Source organism: Squalius cephalus (assembly GCF_949319135.1).
Source record: "Squalius cephalus genome assembly, chromosome: 21".
NCBI classification, from domain to species: domain Eukaryota; kingdom Metazoa; phylum Chordata; class Actinopteri; order Cypriniformes; family Leuciscidae; genus Squalius; species Squalius cephalus.
The window spans coordinates 18849836-18871474 of NC_137142.1; the positions used below are offsets into that span (position 1 = coordinate 18849836).

The 21639-nt window shown below is 37.3% G+C and overlaps 1 protein-coding gene across 1 annotated transcript; it reads right to left on the reverse strand.

Annotated features, from left to right (window-relative positions):
• Positions 1 to 839: 839 nt before the first annotated feature.
• Positions 840 to 20405, reverse strand: prkcha (protein kinase C, eta, a). The gene is made up of 14 exons (XM_079855606.1): positions 19501 to 20405; positions 14057 to 14120; positions 13167 to 13320; positions 12642 to 12676; positions 12480 to 12562; positions 12071 to 12200; positions 11819 to 11952; positions 11366 to 11506; positions 10754 to 10927; positions 8213 to 8367; positions 7305 to 7443; positions 5817 to 6005; positions 3799 to 3945; positions 840 to 3714 (listed from the first exon to the last, which is right to left on the reverse strand). Exons 1-14 carry the CDS (start codon positions 19849 to 19851, stop codon positions 3475 to 3477), a joined length of 2136 nt encoding a protein of 711 aa, XP_079711732.1. The 5' UTR covers positions 19852 to 20405; the 3' UTR covers positions 840 to 3474.
• Positions 20406 to 21639: the final 1234 nt, after the last annotated feature.

The following is a 21639-nucleotide window of genomic DNA, read 5'->3' on the forward strand; positions in this document are numbered from 1 at the left end:
TCCATCTCCACTGTGTCCTTGAGGGAAACATTTGCTCCGGTATAGTTTCCAGCCCAGGGACTGTTCCTGCCAGGTCTATTATACATTGTATTTGGATGAAAGGGTCTCTGCGAAATTACATTTTGAATTTATTAGCATTGCCTCAGCTGGATTGCTGTAAAGAACTGTGATGTGTATATGAATGAGGAAAGCAGATGGACACGTGCCAACTCTAATCTGCAGTAATCTCCTTCATCCTCCTCTTCAGAGATGATCTCTCCATCCCTCAGCAGCGGCTGAATGGACTTTGAAGGGAGGGATCAGAGAAACATGCAAAGATCTTTTGCGTTGCACTTCGTTGATGTAGTACAATGAACATCAAGCTATAAAAACGTGCATGTATTATTGCCCTGTCAAGCTTGATCTACTGTTTGCACACAATTGCCTCTTAAAGCACAATGAGTGTAGCTTTGACACATCTGAAGATGTCTTGATGTCTTTTTTTTATCCACAGGGACTCCTGACCTAATCGTTACACCCTTCATTTATCAAGAAAGAAATCAATAGAATAAACAAAATTGGTTCATGACAAGGTTTTGGAGCTGAAGTGGTGCTAAGACTGAAATGGATTTTATGCATCCAATAAAAGGGATACGTACGAGCAGAAGAAAAATCAATAAAATGTAATCATGGCCCACTGGACCTGGGAACGGCTGGAAACTGATCTGTCACCAAGGCCTTTAAGAGACGCATTACAGAAAGCTAATTTTATAACAGCTGGAATGAGTTTAGATGCAAGTGGGGAGGACAGCAGTCTGTCGCCAATACACAAACTGACAATTAAATCAGGGCCATAGTTATCAGCTTGATCGATTTGTCTTTATTGATTTGCATTCTAAACCAACGCGTTGCATGCATGTTTATAGCCTGTTTCTTAACTATATGCCAAACATGTATATATGTTTATTGCATATGCTGTGTCAAATATATATGTATAGGCCTATGTATGTATGTATAAAAAGTCTCTTATGCTGCTTTTAATCAACAATAGAGTAAACTAGTAATATTGTGAAATATTAATGGAATTTTTTTTTTTAAATATACATTTTGACATTTATTTTTTCCTGTGATGGAGAAGCTGAATTTTCAGCAGCCATTACTAGTCTTCAGTGTCACATGATCCTTCAAAAATCAATTCTTATTGTTTCTTATTGTTTCTAAACATTTCTTATTGTTATAAAAAATTGGTTGCATTATTAAGAAATACAACCTAAGAAGAAACCCTAAAATGTACCATATTTGTCATTGGAAAAAATGTAATATACAAAATAAGCCTGTCAGCATGGGCAGTCAAGCAAGAGCCATTCAAAACCGGAGACAGTATTACAGAAATTGCATTTCATAGCGCACCGATGGGAAAAAAGCAAATCATGCAGGAAACAAACAATCTTACAGCATGAATGGTCTGATGTGAAGAGATCAGCCATCTTACAGACCAGCAGCTTTACTGGAAAGAGAACCAATCACCAGCATTCACAATGAATGGGTCTACACAAAGGGCCACAGTACTAGAGACGTGTTTGGCAAAAGATGGAGAGATGATGAAAGATGTATAAAAGATTGATATTAAGCAAGATACAAAGAAAAATTGTGGTAACTTGCATTAAAGGATCAGGAAACTCCAGTGTGTAGGCCGTTATAAGAGGAGTCATTCAAGCACCACAAGAGAGTGTCCTTGACCATATAAAGATTTCTGTGTCTGCCTACCCCCACATTGCCAATGAGTGTAAATGACTCTACACACATAAGTCAGCGCTGTGTTTCTTGGTTTTCAGGGTTGTAGTCTCCCACAGGAAAGTGGGCTGCTGACGTTGATGCTCCAGGAAACCTTCCTCTAGTGTAATTGGGGCTGGGAGAGACTTGTAAGGGCAAGTTGCTTAATGGGATCTCCCATGACATCTCCAATGTTTTTCTCACTCAAGATCAGAGATCTGTTGTTAATCTTTATTTGGCTCCATTCACCACCGCTAGCAAAACGGCGTAAGCATGATATGGCAAAATCAAAATCACGGTGGTTTTTACTGAGGTAGTGGAAAATAGAAAATGTTCAGGGAATACTCAATATACTCATTACTATTCTCATTAGGTTAATGTTTTCCTCATAGATTGACTATCTTGCAAGCAACCAACCTTAATACTCTTTCTTGTTTGATTTAATGCAAGCTGTGGCATCATCCTCCCTTGCCCTCATGAAAAAAACCTGCTTAAACCAGCCTAAGCTTGTTTCTTGGTCTTAGCTGGTCTCCCAGTCTGATATTGTGCCTACACTGCTGTCAATGCAACCGTTGAAAATCCATTTGTCCTTCGTGTCAGAGGTAGCGCAAGCGTGTAGATTACGTCAAATAGAACGAGGTATCAATTTCCTGTCGGGGACTTTCCTGTCGAGGTGGCGATTTTGTACAAATTCATACTATGTGATTCAAATGGAAACGTTCGAAGAAGAAAGCCAAGCTTGAAGGTCCACATCTACATCTAACCATCAGTGGGGTGCAAGTAGAACTGCCATGAAAGTGTGTCTGAAATTTTTTTTTATGTTTATGTTTTGTTTTTTAGAAAAAAATACTACATCTGAATGTATTTGATGGTGATTACAAAGTTTTTTGCGCTTTCTTACAGATTGTTTTCACAACTGAAACTACTGCACAAAAAGTAATAACGTGAAATCAGTGGCAAATATGCTGAGACATGAAAGCAAACGCCAATAGATATTTTTCTCTGCTCGGACTGAGAAGATCCAAATAAAAAAATATTAAAGAATGATGAGGAAGTGCCACTGGCCTCAATATAAAAAATTGAAAATGGTAAAACGTTTCACCTGAGTGTGTTCACCTTTAACCCCTCAGAACAACAGAAAGGAGATGTCTTCTGAGGGAGTCACAGACAAAAGGTCTAAGAGAACTCAATACTGTAACCTTTATCAACAATAAAATACATCTACAGATGCTGGAGTGAATCATGGGTCATGATGGGTGAAATTCTGACCTTAACCATAATAGCAAACAAACAAACTAATAGACAAAACAACAAACGGCATAGATGAACAATGAAATGTATGAAAATATTTTACAAAACTAGAGTTTCCATTTGAAATACATTCTCATGAGTCTGATTTTGAGTCTGGTTTCTTGACAACAGAACAATTCTGACAATTCTGCATGGCAGATGGTGTTAGAGACAGTAAGTGCAGAGGGGGTCAAAACAAATTTCCTAAACATTTAGATATGAGCACTATTCGATACGGAGCAGTTCATGTTCGGATTGGTGTAAACCGGTGTCTTCTGGTTAAAGAGCGTCTCATGGAGATCTTTGCGTATCACTCACTATGCGTCTGACACAAAGACAATTAAACTGTTGTGCTAAAGCATAGGCCAAGTTTCAATAAACTGGAATCCAAATGTTATTTTAGAATGCTCTTGCAAGTTTCCAATGTCAAAATTAATTTGGTTCTATCACATCAGAGAATTCTCCTGCATTCCGTTCCTTCTTTATGACATCACACGTTTCTTCGGCCCTGCTTTGACTCGAAACCACATTCAAGAGTTCAGGAGAGGTAAAGGAGAAGTCACGGAACTCATCCTGATTGATGGATGGGATGATGTCATCATCAATGGGCGTAAGAGTAGGATCCTCTTGAGTGAAGTCTGGATCAAAATTATTCACATCTTCTGCAGTTTTCTAAGGATTTTAGATTTTAAAATATAAAATTAGAAATCTGCATTTACTTTCACAGTATATTATAATTATTCATTTTTCACTCACAATTCTGGGTTTGAATGGAGGGTCAAGCTCTCGCCGGTTCAGTTTGTCCCAGTCAATGCCAGTAAAAAATGGGTGACTGGTTACAGCAGTCTCTCCACCCTCTGCAGCCACACAACCCAGACGGCGGGATGGATTCTTTGTCAGAAACTGAGCAAAATAAAACATTATTATCATGCATATGTCTCTAAAACATGCATATACTTTAAATGTGAATACATTTACACACTAGATACTGTATATTTCAGTTTAGGTTTCAAAAAACAAAATCACTAGTGAAAAGAAAAAAAGAAAAAGAAAGTGTCCAAAGCTATTGAATGTTGTGAATCCTATCAAATCTCCAAAGTAAGATTAAACCTACAGTATCAGACTCAGCTCCTACGAGAACGTGTATATAACAACACACAATCACTTGTGGGAGATTGTGTCGCGAGTATCAATGTGTGCTATCCAATTTAACCAAATCAGATTAAATCAAATCAAATCAACTCCGGACCTACTTCTATGGTCGTCTAACACACACACACACTTCAGGTAAATCTGACACCCATTAGGAAGTGCAGCTGGGTACCATACATCATCGACTCTAAACAATGTTGTTCAGAGGGTTCATCCAGTTTTACAGAGCAAAAACACCATAGAAAAAAATATTAATAATATAGCCGATATAAAATTTCTATACTATTTTGTCTAAATTAATAGAATACTAAATGTGAATTTAGGCATTATGCGCATAAAAAAAAGGTTCATTTTGATTTACTAAAGATTACATTTAAAAGCATTACTAAGTTATTAAAGGTGCATTAAGCAACTTTTCATGTTAAAAATACCCGTTTTCTAACCCATACATGCTTAAACAATTGCCTGATGGGCTGAATGAGCCCTTCTCTGATCACTGAGATTGTCTCTATAATCCTGTAAAGTAAAATAAATAAGAGGGATTCGGGCCGGAATTTTAGACTGGGCGTGACGTCATGCGCGTTCACGGCACGCTCACATAGCTATGCCTGGCAGGTTTGTGTATTCGCCGGCATTCTCCGTAGAAGATGGATTGTAAGAGACCTGCTTATAGTTCATTTCAAACACCAACGCAAACTCCACGTAAGATAAAAAAAAGAAAACTTTTGTCCGTGAGCGTGCACACCTCTGGTTGCAGTTTCGCTTGCCGCCAGAGGGGGCATAGTTCTGCAAAAACTCAGAGACTTGCTTAATGCACCTTTAAGGTTTTTAAGATTAACTTTTGGTGAGCGTTAGATGATAGCAAAGGAAATCTCAATGTAAAAATATAGGGGAAAATTAGCATGCATGGTCGATACTGATTAAAATAAAGTAAAATATATATAATGTAAATAAAAAAAAATATATAACCTAACCTATATGATATTTCGTCCATTGTTTCTTACAATGGTTAGTGTGTTTTTCTGGGCCGTCTACATCAGATAACAGCACAGCAGGACTGAGGTCTGCCATTCCAAAAATAGAACGCTTTTTAGCCACTCTATTGATCTATTCTTTGACTCTTGTAAGTCAATGTCATGTTGAATGACTCAGTTTTCAGTATTCTTCATTCCAGTCAAATATCGTGACATTCTGCTGTAGAATTTCCCGATTCAACTGGGAATTTATTGGTCCTTCAATAATTCAAAAAATCATCCCCAGCAATACTACCGTTACTATGCTTCACAGTGAGAGCAAACACTATAGAGTGAGAGAAGGGGGGTTGTGTGCCTGTGTATATTTGATGTGAAGAGTCTTTATTTTTAGCTAGTCATGTGAGAGCAGTGGATTGTGGATCGAGGCTAAATATAGTTATGTAAGAGAGGGAAAAAGCATGAGGAACAAAGAGAGATCAGATGGGAGGTATTTACTGTTTACTGATGTTCATTGTTGCATGAACTGACAGTTTAATTCACACCATATGCCTCCCACCAATCAGGACATTTAAGCAGACACTGCTCCGTTCAAGGCAATTCATGTCTGTATGACTCCAGGACTCTTTAAGCAAACACTGAGCAGCTCACCCCTTTCAGTATGCCCACGGCATTTGTGCCGAGCCAGGACGCGTAGATGATCTCTTCGGTCAGGATGGACTCAAAAAGGTCATCCTCATTCTCTGCCTCAAAGGGAGCATGGCCAGATAGCATCTCATACAGAAGTACACCAAGAGCCCACCAATCAACCGACGGCCCGTACAGCATCTCCTGAAGGATCTATAGGACCATATGAAAATCACAAAATCACTCTTTCTCAGACACACACACACCTTGATCACACATTTATGTACATCTTTTCACCAAAAAGATAGACACCAATTAGAAGCATACAGTTTATATCTACAATACCTCTGAATTGTATATTATATTATTCAACTCAATACATTTAGGCAAGTAGACATGGTATAGATGAATGAACATCAGAATAGAGTAGGTGATTTAAGTGACTTTGAACATGCCATGATTGTTGGTGTCAGATGGAGTATTTCAGAAACTGCTGATCTATGGGGATTTTCACGCACAACCATCTCTAACATTTACAGAGAATGGTCTGAAAAGAGAAAATATCCAGTGAGCGGCAGTTCTGCGGGCGATACTTGTTGATGCCAGAGGTCAGAGGAGAATGGCCAGACTGGTTTGAGCTGATAGAAAGGCAACAGTAACTCAAATAACCACCAGTTACAATCGAGGTGTGCAGAAGAGCATCTCTGAACGTCCAGCACGTCAAACCTTGAAGCAGTTCACGAGAACACCACAACGCATGCGCGAGAACTGAGAAGATGACGCAGATGGGTCTAGATGTAGTGTTTAAAATGGTTCTAAAGCGTGCATTTCCAGGATGTCCGAAATGTAAGAAACCAACGAGAAAATGTAAAAGTGCCTTACCAATGCAGCAAAATGAATGGCTTACCTTTCACACTTTCCCATCAAATGATCGTGAGCGTCATCATCTCACTTCTCGCGCATGTGTCGTGGCGCTCTCGTGAACTCACTCAGAGGCCCACAGAGAAGAAAATTAATAGTTGAATAAAGTCGTTATTTTTGGGGTTTTTTGCTCACAAAAAGTATTCTCGTCGCTTGATAAACTTAAAGTTGAGCCACTGTAGTCACTTGGACTATTTTAACGATGTCTTTACTAACTTTTCTGGGCTGGCAGATAAAATTACCTTGAAGCCTATGAAGGAGTGAGCCAGCTCTCAGATTTCATCAAAAATTTCTTAATTTGTGTTCCGAAGATGAACGAAAGTCTTACGAAGTTGGAACAACATGATGGTGAGTTTCATTTTTGGGTGAACTAAACCTTTAATAACATCAAAGCCAAAAAAGGATCCATATTTGCGTTGTGTGTCGCCATAGAAATTAATGTGAACAGCTCTGAGCAGAATCTCTGACTTGGCATCTTAAAGTCATTCTGACACACTTCTGATTATGCTAGAATTCTGTGATGCATAATTTTGTGGGTATTTTAGGCAGCCGTGGATTGCTAGATAGAATGTCATGGAGTGTTTGAATCACCTCTGGAGCAATGTAATCTGGAGTTCCACAGAAGGTACCCGTGACAACACCCTCAAACATTCCCTCCTTACACATGCCAAAATCAGCCAGCTTACAATGACCATCCTTATCCAGCAGAACATTATCCAACTTCAGATCCCTGAAATAATACACAAACACATTTAACAATATGCCCAGATTCAAACCGTTATGGCAGAGAGAGAGAAATGTTATATGTTAATATTTTTGTTTATTTGGTAAACCGCTGCATGAAAATCACTTGGTAAATCACTTCCTTCTTAAAGATAAATTACAAATGGCATTTCATGTCAAAATAGTTATTTACCTCTCGCATACACATACATTCAAAATAATGTTTATACTTTATCATAAATTCATATTCAGTCCACAGTAACTGCACAAACGCCATTTGCTTTGTAAGCCAACTCATATTTTGCTCTTTGCTTCAGTTCTGGTGCCGTTTTCCAGTCAAAGCAGTAAAGCACTACATCTTCAAAGGTACATGTGGATAAAGGTTTGTAATAGTGGAAGCAATGAGGTAAAAAAATGTCTCATAGCGGTAATGAACCTCAGAGGACACAGAAGTGGAATTTAAAAAGGAAGTGGAATTTCAGAGAATTCACAGAACAGGATCGTTCAACCGAGAAAGATCATTTGCTTACCCTCATGCAGTTCCAAACTCATTCGTCTTTCTTTCTTCCATAGAACACAAAAGAAGAATGAATGTGATCAGGGACAGAGGTAGTTTGGAAAAGGGCTGCTTGAACCTTCCACTAAACTTTACCTTTTGTGTTCCACTGAAGAAAGTGCTTGGAACGTCATGACAGTGAATAAATTATGTCAGAATTGTCAATTTGAATGAAATATCCTTTTAATTTCTGCTCTGAGTGCATTTGTGTGTGTCTAACCTGTATATAATCCCCTTGCTGTGAAGGAAAATGAGAGCAGACGTGATCTCCGCTGTGTAGAATCGGGCTCTGTTCTCCTCAAACTTTCTGGATTTCTGAATATGAAACATCAGATCTCCTCCATTCACAAACTCCATTACAAAAAACAGACGGTCCTGTGAAAGGATTAAGAAGTTAATATTAAGATTCAGCAATAAAACAACTATAAACACTAGATTACCACCTACAACATCAGGAAATCCAGCTTCTTAGTTCAGTTTTTAAAGCAACCAGACGGTTATCCCAGCATGTCAGAGCCATTAGAAGATTCATGGGAGAGCAAGATGAAGCAGAAACATAAATACTGTTGTTCAGCAAAGAAGACTGCAGGAAACACAGGATTTGGGGATTATGAGGGTTGGAAGGTGATCTAAAATGAAAAGCATCATAAGTTTGAATTGACAGCATGCTTGAGTTCAGCACGGCCTATATCTCAAACTCAGACCGCACACCCAGGGACCACCCACAGTCAGTTTACTGACCATATGATGCATGTTGCACACAAAACTGGAAAGCACTTGCGAAAAGCAATCATTTTCAGTTTGTGAAATAATCAGTAGGGCAAGATGTGAGAAGTTTTACTGAGAAACTGACCATATTTAGATATGACTTTAGCATGTACAGGATGATGATGATACATAATCCAAAATATTAAGGAAAATGCTCATTTTGTTTGTTGCAGAAGAAAATTGAAAATGATGAAAAGGGCCATTATTTACCAAAATACTGGGACAAGATTGTTCTGGATTGTCATTTCATTTTGCAGAATACATCTAACATTTTTAATTATTTCATGTAACATGCTAAACTCTTTTTAAATAAAAAGAATTTTAAATAAAAATGTTTTTAATTCATATTATAATTATATATTACACAATGATAAATTTAGACAATTTAGCTGAATTTCAAATTTGTCGTCATTTTTTTTTATTCAATAAAAGTGTTAAGATTTCTATGTCAAGTGCAATATTAAACATACCAATCTGTTAATGCGGTATGATCCATTTCAAATGTATCCTCCCCTAAAACCTTAAAGGGGTTAATTCACCCAAAAATGAAAATTCTGTCAGTAATAACTCGTTCCAAACCCATAAGACTTTTGTTGTGCTTCGTTTGCACAAAACCCCCACAATTTACCACTTTATTTACAAGATATTAATCTCCAACGTATATTCACGACTCATGCGTGTTGTCGTGTTGATGTGAGAGCAGACGTAGTGTGAATGCGTGCGGAGATTAATATCTTGTAAATAAAGTGGTAAATTGTGTTGTTTTATGGCGTAAACAAAGCACTTGCGTCGCTTCATAAAATTAAGGTTAAAACACTGGAGTTACATGGATTACATTAATAATGTCTTTACTACCTTTCTGGGACTTGAAAGTGGTAGTTGCGTAGACTGTTAATGGAGGGGCAGAAAATTTGTGTTCCAAAGATGAACGAAAGTCTTACGGGTTTAGAGCGACATGAGAGTGAGTAATTAATGACAGAATTTTCATTTTTGGGTGAACTAACCCTTTAACTGACTGTGGTTGGCTGCTTTTCATCAGTCAGATGTACTTCCTGTCTAAGTGAATATGCAAAGTGGACCAGATTTGAACTAGCAAAACGACATGGCACATCCACTAATGACCAAACAACACCTTAACAAACACTGACGCACAAACACTGTGAAACAGTCCTAGGGGGCCCTCAGAGATCATCGATTTTTAAAGCCACATTGCATTGCTATCTCATTTAACCTGACCCCAGAGGGTCATGAGTGTGCTTTGTATGTCGCTCACGTGTGGAGGTTTATGAGATTGATTGTATGTGTCAGGGCTGTGAAGGAGCAGAGAAAACCCGGTTCATAAAATCCTTTACTCATTACAATTACCCTGTACACACATCAGCAAGACCTTGAGGATGATCCTGTACATCCATGTTCATGTGAACTCTGCAGTAATAAATCCTAAGAGGTCATCATGTCAGATCTGTTCTGCTGGAATGAACATGAAGTCTGTCCTTAAATCCTTTTGCAATCAGTGTGTGTGTGTGTGTGTGTGTGCGCGTGTGTGCGCACGTGTACACATTTGTTAAAACCTTGTGTACACTTAGGGTAGAGTAAGTAAATGCAGCAATGTAACCAAATGATACAGTGCGTGTAATATTTCAAGAGGGTCTGTATGATTGTAAAAGCTTTAAAAAAGTTGTTAGGGGATTCAGTGACCTCTGAATTATTCTACAGGCTTCAAGCAAAACATGCAAGCAGATTATAGTGGAAATCTGTCCTCTCACACCATTCAAAAAGGGAAACTATACATAAAAAGAAAATACAAATGTAGAATGTAACCCAGATCAAGACAAATTGAAGACAATTGACCTGTGTTTAATCCTCTACTGCCACCTACCGATGATGTGAAAAACTACATGCTCTTATTCAGAGAAGACAATACAGTATGTATACATATACATGTGTGTGTGTGTGTGTGTGTGTGTGTGTGTGTGTGTGTTTGTTCTCTCACCGGTGTCTGGAAGCAGCAGAAGAGCTGAGTGAGGTAAGGATGAGTGGAAGCGAGGGATAACACTCGTTTTTCTGTCATAGTGCACTCCACATCATCATCCTGCAGTATGATGTCTTTCTTCAAGACCTTCACTGCAAACACTTGATCTGAATCGTTCAACCGGACCAGCATCACCTATTTAACGCACCGCATAAACAGCATAACTTAAAAGCATGTCGGTTATCTTTCCTTTAATTTGTAAGGGCATATTCATTTGGCACAAAAAACAAATATTTTAATATGAAACAGCACAGCCCACTGAGGCATATTACACTGTTTAGAAGTAATTAGCACTGCAATGATTTAATGTTTTTTCAGAGCATATTATTTTTTTCTGTAAACTGGAAAAGCTAAGAAATTAAAAATAATTTATTTTTTGATTAAGACTGGCATATATTATTATATTATCGTTTTTAAGCAGATGAGTGACTTTAACATGTAATTTATTTCGGATAAGGACAAAAAAAATTCACATTGGAATCATTTGTAACAAGAACACACAATCACACTGGAATCGTGTTAATACTTTGTGTAACAAATAGTCTGTAAACGTTGTGTTACATGAGCACAGACCTTGCCAAAGCTGCCTTTTCCCAACACTTGCAGAAGCGTGAAGTTCGAGATTCCCAGTTTCCAACTCTGCTCTTTTTTAGATTCCCCTCGATCTCCTCTCACACTCAACGTTCGGAACTGAGTGTCCATACCTGCGAGACCCTGAGAAAAAAAAGAGAACAATTGATTTTTTTTCTTATAGTCTTCATTAGATTATTACTTGTTCAGTGCTAGGCATTTTATCTTTAACTATTATTCTGTTGATGGTCTTATGCTACTTCCCTTAATTTCTTTGTTTACTTCCTTAAAGTTTTAGCACTATTTTCACTGCAAGTAGCCATGTAAACTGCACAGTTACAGTATGTGTGATGTCAATAAAGCACAATAAACTTAAATAGAGAGATTCACACAGACAGACAGATCACATATTTCACTTTCTAAAACACTGTGTGCACATGTATGTATTTAACGTACCATGGAGTTGCGTTTGGTCATTCCTCCTGGCTGAAGGCCCATTTCTGCCAGTTTATTTGCCAGTTCTACATTGTTGACTCCACAATTTGGCGCAACATTTCCCTTACAGCGGATATGGACGTTCATTTTACAAACTGCAGACGTAAAAACACAACACACTAGATGAGCATCACAAAACAGTGTGAATAAGACTGATGGATGGATTTCTGAGGAACAAGGGGTGGTGACAAAAAAAAAGAAAGAAATGAGTACTTTTGCAGTGCAATCCTTGCCGTACGAGGCCCCACAGCAAAGAGCCACAGTGGTCACAGAAGGTAGGAACCTTATAATTGTGGATGTTGAACTTATGGGGAATGTTTATACTGAAACCCTGATTTGTAGGCTGTAATGAAAAGGAACAAATGCATAACATAATACATTTCAGCAATTATTCTCCTGACTAGCAAGTGGAGAAATTGCATCTGTTTATCAGGACACAGCCAGTAGTAATTTTTTTTTTTTTTACAGTAATTATTACAGTTTCTCTGTAATTCTACGGGCAAAAAAAAAAAAAAAAAAGGTCCACTGATAAAAAGCAAAATCAGATCAATCCATCTTGAGAAAATACACACACACACAAAAAGGACTACATAAGTATTTTAGGGTTAGGGTTGCGTGTTACCTGTTCCTTGGCAGGTTTCTTCATGCGTGGACAAACCGTAACCACAAACTGATGGCATCGCTTGTGTACCACACAGGTGCACACTAACACACAAACATACATGCATCACAAACAATTTAAACACAGATAATATTAATTAATATAGAAAGAGTGTCTACTCACCTTGACATTGGTAGCCCTGTTTTCCAAAAACACCCCTGGAACACGAAGAAAACACACATAACGTTTATAAAAAGTTTGTGCAGTCACTCATTTGTACACAAACTTCCCTGTAAAACACTTTTTTTTAAACATAACAAACCCCATTTAAAATCTTGAGTTTTAATTAAGTAAATTTTTTATTATAATAATAAACTTTGTTTGTATAGAAAAGCCATACAAATAACTCATTTGTAGGAATATACACCTGCAGGATGTCTCTGTCACCCAGTGTGTTTGTTTATTAAATATTTTAGCTAATTTGATTATGAAAAGTAAAAGTGTAGCATTCTCAGGGGTTCTCCCGCAGAATTCCACAGATTAGTCAGCGCAGAAACTCCATCAAAAATGCACAATTTCTCATTTAAATAATGCTGCTATTAAAATAAAAACTTACAATTTTAAAACTCACACCAAAAGTGTTAATTAAAAAAAAAAAAGATGTGTAAAAAAAAGAAGAAGATGTGCATGAAGTGTTAGGTGCACTACCATATAAATTCTTTGCAGTGAAAGCAGAATGTTGGTTGCTTTAGGAAGGTCGACATGAACTTGTGCCCGTTAACTTGGTGAATTTTCCTTCGAACTGCCTGCTGCCGTTTTCGATTAAATTCCTTATAGGTACGTGCATTACCTCCGCTGTCATCTAAACGCAGAGATACAGAAAAAAAAACGTTTTTATTACTTCATGAAACATGATGCATGATCTTTTAGAACACGTAGCCATTTCCTGTAACGCCATGTAACATACTTTTGAATATGTGAGGGGGAAGAACGACAGATTACGGGCCCCCAGTTCACTTGTATTATTAGGTCTAGTCTCTTCTCTGCAGGCCTAACCACAGGCCTTTAAAAGGAAGCCAGCTTTACACCCTCTTGCACAGTGTGCGATTCACACATAGCATACACTTCATGCATAAGATGCTCTGACAGATGTTGATTCAAAAATAACTTTGACTGAAGTTGGCTTTGTGTGTCTTAGAGCACCACTAACATGTGTTGACAAGTCTGGTAGCAGTTTAACAGTTAGTGAACCGATACCTCAACAGCAAGGGGAGGAAAGTAGGATTCCTTCCTTTAGTAGGAAGGAAGTAGGCACTTTGCGTGTGTGTGCTCCCATTATTATGGCCTAGACAGTGCATTTCATCAAGAAGATTTTTATATTTTAATTTTACTCCATCAGAGGCTATGAAACCGACCTGTGTGTTCTCGGTACGCCTCTATCTTCCCGTCCAAACAAAGCCAGACTGAATGTCGAATCAATGTTTTTAAATGACACTAAGTAAACGTTCTATTACCTCAAATTACTTTTAAAGTAATTTAAAGAAAGAGAGACAGAGACAGAAAGGAAGCGCTATGCAAATGAGAGAGGATAAACTTACCTTCTATAAATGAGCCTGTGAGAGTAACCAGGATGTAGACCTTGCCCTCAGGTTCAAGATCAACCTGAAACACAAAAACAGAAACTGATGTAATTACATTAAATACTTTAGATGTTATGAAATATTTACATTAAATATATAAAAAATTAATAATGGTCAAAATCAAAATTAGAAATAACACAAGTAAAGGCATGCAGAGACAAAAATGTTAAACTTATCATTTAGATTCTTTAAAAAGGCTTTCTGACCAATGCATTTAGAGTTTTAAAGTTATTTGTGACTGAAAGAGTAATTTCTTGACTATTTATTCAAAAATTATATTCAATGACTATAAAAATTCCAATTACTTTGACCTTTTAAGACTGTAATATTTTACACCATTTTCCCAGGCCTCCCCCACCCCACCCCCACCGAACTCACACTGATACACAATGTTACACTTTTTTTACCCCACCGAAAATGTAAATGTCAGGCAGAAGTGAAATATTACAGCTGGACTTCAGTTTACTGTAGAGCAAAAAAGAGAAAAGTTATAAACGGAAAGACAACCCCAGAAATGGAAAGAGACAGCGAGAGGTAAGGGGGGCGTTCATGGGCCTGTGGTAAACACTAGTCTGTAGAAAACCAATTTTGTGGGCAAGTGTAGACCTGCGTGTGATACAAAACTAAAACCAATGAGCTTGTGTTTTTTGAGTCATTGAAATGTAAAAGAAATGTTGCAGACAAAATCTTTATGTATACAAGTATGTATATTTATGTATATAAAACAACATCCTTATTTATATAAGATCTATATGTTAATCTATGTAAAACTCAATTTATTCAGATTTTCTGGTTTTATTTATTTATTTATTTTTGCACTTGTCAGCATAAACTATTTTATTGTACATTTGCAGATAAAATAAGTAGGAAAAATAAAATATTTTATAAAGTAAATTCTCTGAAAATCTTATTTTTATTTTATAAAAATTTTAACTGATTAAATGATGAAAACATTGTGAATTTGTAGCCAACAATTGAGCCATATGGAATTTTTAGCCAATCAGAAAAGCTCTTTACCCATCACTCATTTTGTGTGTTTCTGTTTGCGGACATCAGGTTCGCTCTTGCTTAGGAAGACTGTGTGGTTGTAGGGGTGGTGGTGGTCTAAATATAAATCTGCTGTTATTTAGCAAAACAGCTGAAATAAAAACATATTTTAAAGAATATTGTGATACATACAGGTAGCCATAAAAAGCTCTGCTAAACACTTTCTTTCTCTGTCTCTCTTTCACATTTATTTAGCTGCACTTTTTTAAAAAACAATTTTTGCTTTAGCAACTATCATTTGAGTTTAATTGAATAATCTTTTCCCCACCACACACATACTTCCTTTCATTTGGTCAGAACTGAAAGCAGACACATTCACACGGACTGTGTGGAAGGTGAGACTCTCACTACACAACTTCCATTTTATACAAATTTTTTTAATGCTGGTTTCACTGACTGATTAAATTGCATAACAGAAACTGCTGGATTCCTAAAGGCAGTTCCCATATAAGCTAACACACACACACACACACACACATTCATACACTTACTCGTGTGTAGTGTTTTGAACTGCAGGTTTCACTACATTCCATTTGTCCCAAAAGCCTGAGGCTTTACACAAACACAAATACACACAGGAATAGGAGACTTAACCCTGGCGGCAAAAAAAAAAAAAAAAATCCCGTAGCCCAGACAGAATGAAAGTGGAGTATCATTAATTAGTGGTTTTGTGATCTGCAGCTGCAGAGGCCGTGTATCTGAGGATGAAGTTCAAACACACTAAAGTTCAAAAGTTTGGGGTCGGTAAGAGTCTCTTATGCTCACTAAGGTTGCATTTATTTGATCAGATATACTGTAAAAACAGCTTGATTTGGTGCTTCAGAAACATTTCTTATTATGATCAATGTTGAAAACAGCTTAATATTTTTCAGGAAACCAAAAAATTTTCAGGATTCTTTCATGAATAGAAACGTTTCTTTTAAATAGAAATCTTTTCTAACAATGTGAAAGTCTTTACTGACATTTCTGATCAATTGAATGAATCCTTGCTGAATAAAAGTATTAATTTCTTCTTTTAATAAAATCATACTGATGGCAAACTTTTGAATGGTAGCGTACACTTTCATTAGTGTGAACTGCAACACCAACACCCCACCCCCCTCCCATTTTTTCAAGGAATTGTTCCATTTTGAAATGCTTATTCTAACATTTCCTGACTTATTTTAAACATTTAAACAAAAAAAACACTTTTTTGAATCTTGATTGAAATTTGTATTTTAGTTGCATATTGCATAGATGGTTCTCAACCAGGGGGCCTCGATACACTTCGGGGGCCTCAAGGCCCCGATATACTTCAAGTGAAATCCCAAAACAAAGTTCGTTTGGAGTTCGTTTTTGGATTTCGAAACAGCTGGCCAAAGCGAACTTTACCACCAATGGTCTGTGGCGATAATAGGTAGCCTAGGTGTGCGCGGAGACTCCGCCTTCTTTCACGTGGAAATCTTTTCTGGTTAATTTGGCCTGTTCAGTTGGTAGAAGTCAGATGTCAGACATGAACACATTGTAGAGCTGCTTTAGAAAATAAAGTTGTACTACTTCTGATGAAATGAGACACTAACACTGTTTTTCATGTTTAAAACAGTAAAGCTGCTTGATTTTAAGCTATCTATTGTATAAAGTGATATAAATAAACCTGACTACTGGAGTGCCATAGAGCTTGTGCAAACATATCCAAGATGCTATGATCAGATGCTTTTCTTATGCTTTATTAAAATGCTTGCGGTTTTATCAATTTTGTTGTGTGTTTATGTTGTTATTGAGAGAGGAAAGTGCGCAGCACATATTTACATATTCATCTAAACATCGCTCTCAGCAGTGTGGGCGCCGTCAGATGTTCGATAACAGTATATCTCTGCTCACGTATTTCGAACGTCGTTTTACCCCTAAACGAAGAATGAAAAACGCTGTGACCTGATTATATCTGGGCCTTTAAGATGACTTAAAATGATTTAAAGTAAGACAAACCAAAGATATTTCTTAATATTTGGCTATATTTATTTTTCTAGTTATGCCAAGCTCTAAAATATTTTATTGAAAAAATTGTGGGGGTGACAAAAGGTTGAGAGATCCACTGGATTACATGATATTTCAAGCAGTGACAATATCTAAAACATTTAGAAACTATTTTAAACATTTCTTTAACAAACAATTCAATTTTATGCATAATGGTTTTTGACCTCATATTAACTGAGATTACATAAAATAAAATCTAAACAAGCACTTTAAATAAATTAGGCTAATCATTTAAAATGTACACAACGTTTAAAATAAGCCTGATGCTAATAACAAAGTGTATGTCCATGTCATTATCCACTAGATGAACAAATGTTCAAATTTGTCAGGACACGTAAAATCAAGACGATCGGTCATTCTAAAAATAATGTTCCTGTGCATGCATTATGGGAAAAGAGAACTAACAGTACTTGGGTTGATTAATAAGGTTAGAAGAAGAATTTCACCACTTCTGCTGAGTGCAGGCAAGCCGTGTGGTGTGTGCATGTTTGGCCTGGTCACTGAAATGCTGACACTAAGTGTTTTACAACTACTGTTTTCCTAGTGGCCTGCAGCAGTGTGGAGTTAACACGCTCGCTAACATGAACTAGTTCTGATGGTGGTGTGTGGACATGGAAATTGTGATGTTTAGACCAGAGACGATGCTATAACCGCAGAGCAAGAAGTTTCAGCTGGTCTTAGCTGCAACCCCACAGAGAGAATGAGAATCCAAATTGTACTGACTGTAACCACTGATCATGCATCAGCATCGCTACATCTGTGTCAAGAACTGCAATGCATTGTCGGACATGGACGTAAGTGTGAAGCCACATTTGATGGTGGAAGATATCACTCTCTGAAAACCTCTGCACTTCTGCTGTTCACAGAGGAAAAACAACCGCACAAAGCAAAAGAGACTAAACAAAGAAAGAACACAACAGAATACAACAGAACGGATTGACTATGTTTGTGATTATATTGTAATGTGTATCTTTGTTTTGTCGTGCTCTGTTGCATTGCATGGTGTTCTTAAAAGAACATCAGTCAATACAACAGAGCACGACAAAACAAAGATACACATCACAATACAAGAGAACGAACAGTGTGAGGTTTAGGGGAAACCGAAGAGCGCAGCAACACCATCCATTTAACCAAATAGAAATGAGCTACAGTGGTGAAATCACTATGGTATGACCAGAAGCAACCTAAATCAGCAGATTCTCATGTCATTTCATATATAACACAAGCTTTTCATCTCATAAAACATTTGTAATAAAATAAACTCAACATTTCAAAAAAGAAAGATCATAGCCACTGATAGAGAGAGGGCTGTAACACTTTCTAATGTGGTCCAACCAAAGATTGCACAAAAACAACGTATAGGCTACCTTTGCCAAAACAAGCTAAACTACTTTAAAACTAAAACAGTGTGGGCATAAGTTGCTTATACTTTATGCATTGCTATATTTTTTTTCTGTTGCCATTTTGTGTTTCAATTGCCGTTTTGAATTGAAATTCCTAATTGTTTACCATTTCATAGCATTCCTGCATCTCAAACAGTGCAGCATGGTGTTAGTAATGCCAAAGTCATGGGTTTGATTCCCAGGGAATACATGAACTGACAACGACCTATACCTTGAATGCAACGTAAAGTACTTTGGTCTGTCACATGTGTAAACGTATATGTAGGCTACATTTTGAATCAAAATGTTTCAAATTAAATGAAGATTGGTAGGGTGATGGGGATGGCATAGCCTACTATTTACATTGAACAAGTAAATTTGATTATCACAATAAATTAATGCATAGGCCTACATTTGAACATGTTTTCACATAGCGTTCCAAAAGGCCTGGTTTGTACCCCACATTCTGATAATAAATTATTAGTATATTTATAAACTTCTGTCATTTAGAGTAGGGCAAATATGGGAATATGTTATAAAAACTGGAAACACATAGCACGAAAAAAAAAAACAGTAACAGATACAAATACAACACTCCCCAGTCATTTTGTATTCTAGTATGCTGACAGTTTATGATCCAACAATATGGTTTTTCTTATGTCTTTAGTGTGCAACTAAGTATAGATTAGTTTATAGATAGTTTATTTTTTAGCATTGTTAATTGCATTATTGCCTTATCAACATGCCCTTTTCTACAAACACAATACCACCAGGTAGATCCATAGATGCTAACTCTGTCCCATCAGTGAAAACAGCCTGTTAGTTCTGAACTTTTTAACTATGTAATTATAATTCAAAGTGTCAGATGTCCACACCATGCACGTGAAAATTAAATCTCTAGCAATTTAAAGCAAAGAAATGTCTCAGGTGAAGGAGAGACATACGATAAACATTCCTCACCCATCCTTCAAAAGTCTCCTCTTTGTTCGTAGTCTTCATCAGATCATCAAACTGGATGGTGCAGTTGGCCACGAAGTCATCGTATCCGATCGGTGCGTCATGAAAAACGGCCAACTCTAATTGCTTGCCGTTGTTGACGTTAACGGAAAACTCCTCGTTATAAGTGGGCATGTTAGTTTTTTGCTTGGTATGCGTCTGTCCGATCTTATACTCGTCCACTTTTACGATAATGTACGGGTCCAGGGTCTGGTTCGCCTTGTTGAACATCACGGCGAGTCGCATAGAGGTGGTCGTGGGCTTCAGGTCCACTGCCTCGCCGATGCGCAACTTCAGATACCCGTTAAACTTCATGATGTCCTCTGAACTGGAGCCTAGCAAATCTAAGCCTAGCTGACTTAGTGAATGTTGGACATTGTATCACTTAAATGGGAAAGTGTAAATTTGCGCAAACGCACATCAGTTAAAAGCCTCTGCATCTGAAACGAGACGCTGTTTGAAACACCTGCTTTGCGGAAGGACTGAAGCGAGTGGGCTGAATAGGGAAGTGAAGGAGTTTACGCATGATTACGCGTCTCCCTCAGGGGATTCAATCATAACAATAACTGTTTCTTTCTAGCTCTCTCTCTCTCTCTCTTCAAACCTAACTGTTTTATCCGTTACGCGAGGCTTTGTAAAGTTCTACTCGCCACTATCCACTATCACAATCCGTCCATATTTGCTGAAGTTTGAACTTAAACGCGTGTGAGATAAGAGCGGTCTTTACTTATAAACGTTCTCTGGGTCTATTTTAAGCAGACAAACTGAACGATAGGGTGTTGCAGAGAAACTTTCCAGATATTTATCTTTAAACGAAGCCACGGGGGCACCATCTTTGAAGTACCTGCATGTGGAAATATGTTGAAAAGGAAAACACACCTGTTTTTATTGTGAGCGTGTGGAAACTGGAAACATCCGCCACCTTTCGGCAGGTTTTTCTCATGTAGATTAACGGACGCGCGCACCTAGTGGTTCCGTTAAGGAATAACGGTCAAAAGGTTTAAATTAGTTATTTTATATTAAATAGCCTAATTAAACAAATTAATAAATATATAATCAATTGTATATTAAATAAATACGAATTTATTGGAAGCTTAACTTGATCTCAAGGGTATGGCTATAGTAAATAGGCCTACTGTATCTTGTAGGAGTTAGGCTCACAAAATAGTTTGAAACATGAACATCATCCTATTTGTATGAATAAATAATTAAATCAGTAAACAAATAAATTAATTAATATAAACAGAATATGGAGGCAACCATAGTATTAAATGTATGCAAGTTATATAATAGGCCTCTATTTGTATTTAAGTCAAATGTCTGGATACACTTGACTGCATTTACAGAATGTTTCTCATGCATGATTTTGAAAACCTTTGTTGTGAAGGCTTAAATGCTAGATATACAGGCTAGGCTTATTATTAGGCTACAGCATTTTGTATAATGAATATGAATTGTCTGAACAAAATGGGTTGAGTGTATTTGTGGGCTCTTATTAAGTTGGCCCAGGTCTAGTTCACCCAACAATGTTGTCATTACTTACTCACTCTCAAGTTGTTCCAAACCCGTATGAGTTTCTTCTGTTGAACTCAAAAGAAGATATTCTGAAGAATGTTGGTAACCAGACCAATCGCACCATGGCATCAACATGGCAGTTTGATGGCACCCATTGACTTCCATATAGGAAACAAAATACCGTGGAAGTCAATGGGTGCCGTCTACTGTCTGGTTACCAACATTCTTAAATTATGACAACATTTTTCATTTTTGGATGAACTATCCTTTTATGTATAAATCTCTTTTCCAGCTGGTGTAAATTCAAAGGGGAGACTCCAAACACTCTCCGCTCTGTCCAGTGTCCGCTGTCTGTGAACAGAGAAGTGAAGAATAAGAGTTCATCTCAGACCGTCACCTTCAGTGATGAAGCGGTCAATGGGAAGCTGAGGTCTGGTGTAGCACCAGAAATATCCAGCAGGAGACACTCATACTCAAGTATTAAACCATCAGGCATACCTGTATTTCACAAAAAAACATGTTCAGTTTCTTTATGGACAGCTTCATATAGTGTTACCCATAAGTTAAGTCCTCTGACTTTGTTGTTCC